Source organism: Vigna radiata, chromosome 5 (assembly GCF_000741045.1).
Source record: "Vigna radiata var. radiata cultivar VC1973A chromosome 5, Vradiata_ver6, whole genome shotgun sequence".
NCBI classification, from domain to species: domain Eukaryota; kingdom Viridiplantae; phylum Streptophyta; class Magnoliopsida; order Fabales; family Fabaceae; genus Vigna; species Vigna radiata.
In genome coordinates this window covers 7,428,740-7,430,680 of record NC_028355.1, presented here as the reverse complement: position 1 = coordinate 7,430,680, position 1,941 = coordinate 7,428,740, and the positions used below count along the sequence as shown (strand labels likewise).

The window sequence follows — 1,941 nt, the reverse complement described above, 5'->3', positions numbered from 1 at the left end:
TTTGTTGTTTTGAATGTTTATTTTGGAATTGACCATTGACTGCATTCCAACAGAACATCATTTGTAAGTAACTGTCTCCTTTGGATTTTATGCAATTCTCAGGTTTGAAGCAAAGTACAGTCAAGATTTAGTCTGTCTCTAACGATGTTCACAATTATTTTCCCAATTTAATCAGCACTGTAATAATTCTCACCTTCTGTATAAGGAGGATTCTACTAAACTTTCCATATACGCAGTTATACCATTTTGCATATAAATTACATTTCCCTGAGCATTGAAAGCAATCACAAAGAAAGGTTTTTTGGTGATTGAAGTGAATAGCAGAGACAATGGAGAGGAATATGCCAAAGCAACAGCGTGGTCTTGCCTCAAGGAGAAACCTCGAGAGGCTCAAGCTGGAATTGAGCAGCATCAAACAAGGAGTTCAGTCTTACGAACTGGTGCAGGGAAATAATGCAACTTGGGGATTTCTTAGATATGGTATTGGGGAGGAACATCACCAAACCGAACCAGATCATGGTGCTGAGTTTAATAAAGGTCAAATTGGAATTTTTTTTACATTCTGATGTGTTGCAGAAATTCTGTATTTTGTCAGCTTTGTGCATTTGTAGCAGCAATGATTTTTTTTTGTTTCTTTTATCTAAATGGAGTTCTTGTGCCAGAGATAGCTTACTCATCATGCAGATCTCTTTTAAACCATGCAGGAAATTGTTCAGTGGTGAATTACACAGATGAGGAAACAGTGGTTGACATGAAATTTCCTGCAAGAGGAAGCAAAGTTGAAGTAGTGCCTGATCCACTTTTGGCACAGTTTATCCCCAATGTGTCTGCTCCAAAATCCAGTGATATCCACGGTGGTGAAGGTTTCTCCAGCAATGTCTCAGATGTTTCCAATGTAAGAGGGTATGATCATTTTTTTCTATTTGTATTTTGTAGTAGAGACATGTATCAATAAAGTGAAAAAGAACAATCATAATCCTCTGATAGTTAAAGTGCCGAGTGTTGTTGGGAATCCAAATGTGAATCTAAGTTTACATTGGAAAGAAATGAGAAAGTAGAATACTATATAAAGATGAAAAACCCATTAATTCATTGTCTTAAGATTTTGGGTAGAGCGTGGTGTCAATTCTTTATATAGTTGGGTTTAGATCTCATTGGTGTTTGTGTCTTAGTGACCGACTCAAACAAGTATAATGATCCCTATATCAACAATTGGAAATGGCTACTCATGGTTGTGGTTGGTTGAGAATGTTTCCGCTCGAGGGAAGTATACCTATGTAAAAGGGACTCACCCTTAAGGAGGAGATTTTGAGAATCTAAGTGTGAGTGTGAACCCTCTCAAATGTAAGAATATAACTAATTTTGCAGGAGGTTGGTTTCCCTTTTCTGAAAATACCATGAACTTCTACATCTCAAGTTTTTAGATGTCGTTTTCTAGTCTAAATTGAAATACTTGATGCATTGAATTATGTGGACTTTTTGCACATCGAAGATTTGAACTAATTTTTGGTATATTTTACATATATACAGGATTGAAGTGAAGTTGCAGCAGGCACATCAACGTGATATTTGAGTCTTGGCTTGGATGAGATAGAGAAGAAGATTCAACGTTCATTAGATGACTTAAGATTCTATGTTTCTGGTTTTCTGTTTAGATTAATTTAATTTCGTGATGTCATTTGAATAATAAGTTGTAATTTATATTATAATTTTTATGAAATATGCTCTTTGAATGCCGTATTTGGGATAGTGAGTGAAAATTTCTGAGATCAACGTTTGTCATTTGTTATTAACGATTCTATAGATTCTTTTATCATATGCCAAAAAAGAAAGATACATAGTTTGTTTCTCACGTTTCCGATTTGCATAAAAGTACAATATATGTGCTAAATTTGTACTGCATGTGTTTATAGAAAAGAGAAAGATTTGAAAGATAATGAT

General features: G+C 34.8%; 1 protein-coding gene across 2 annotated transcripts; it reads left to right on the top strand.

Moving 5' to 3' along the window:
• Positions 1-335: 335 nt before the first annotated feature.
• LOC111241570 lies at positions 336-1,682 on the top strand. Of its 2 annotated transcripts, none has more exons than XM_022780213.1 (3): positions 336-537; positions 705-895; positions 1,531-1,682. In XM_022780213.1, the coding sequence occupies exons 1-3, from the start codon at positions 342-344 to the stop codon at positions 1,534-1,536; spliced, it is 393 nt and encodes a 130-aa protein (XP_022635934.1). In that variant the 5' UTR covers positions 336-341; the 3' UTR covers positions 1,537-1,682. The 2 variants fall into 2 exon arrangements, with proteins under 2 accessions (XP_022635934.1, XP_022635933.1); XM_022780212.1 differs by having other exon boundaries at positions 705-903.
• Positions 1,683-1,941: the final 259 nt, after the last annotated feature.

Coding starts and splice junctions, on each gene's coding strand:
- LOC111241570 (XM_022780212.1), top strand. CDS start 342: ATGCCAAAGCAACAGCGTGGTCTTGCCTCAAGGAGAAACCTCGAGAGG. Junction 538..704: donor TGGTGCTGAGTTTAATAAAG/GTCAAATTGGAA, acceptor TAAACCATGCAG/GAAATTGTTCAGTGGTGAAT. Junction 904..1,530: donor GATGTTTCCAATGTAAGAGG/GTATGATCATTT, acceptor ACATATATACAG/GATTGAAGTGAAGTTGCAGC.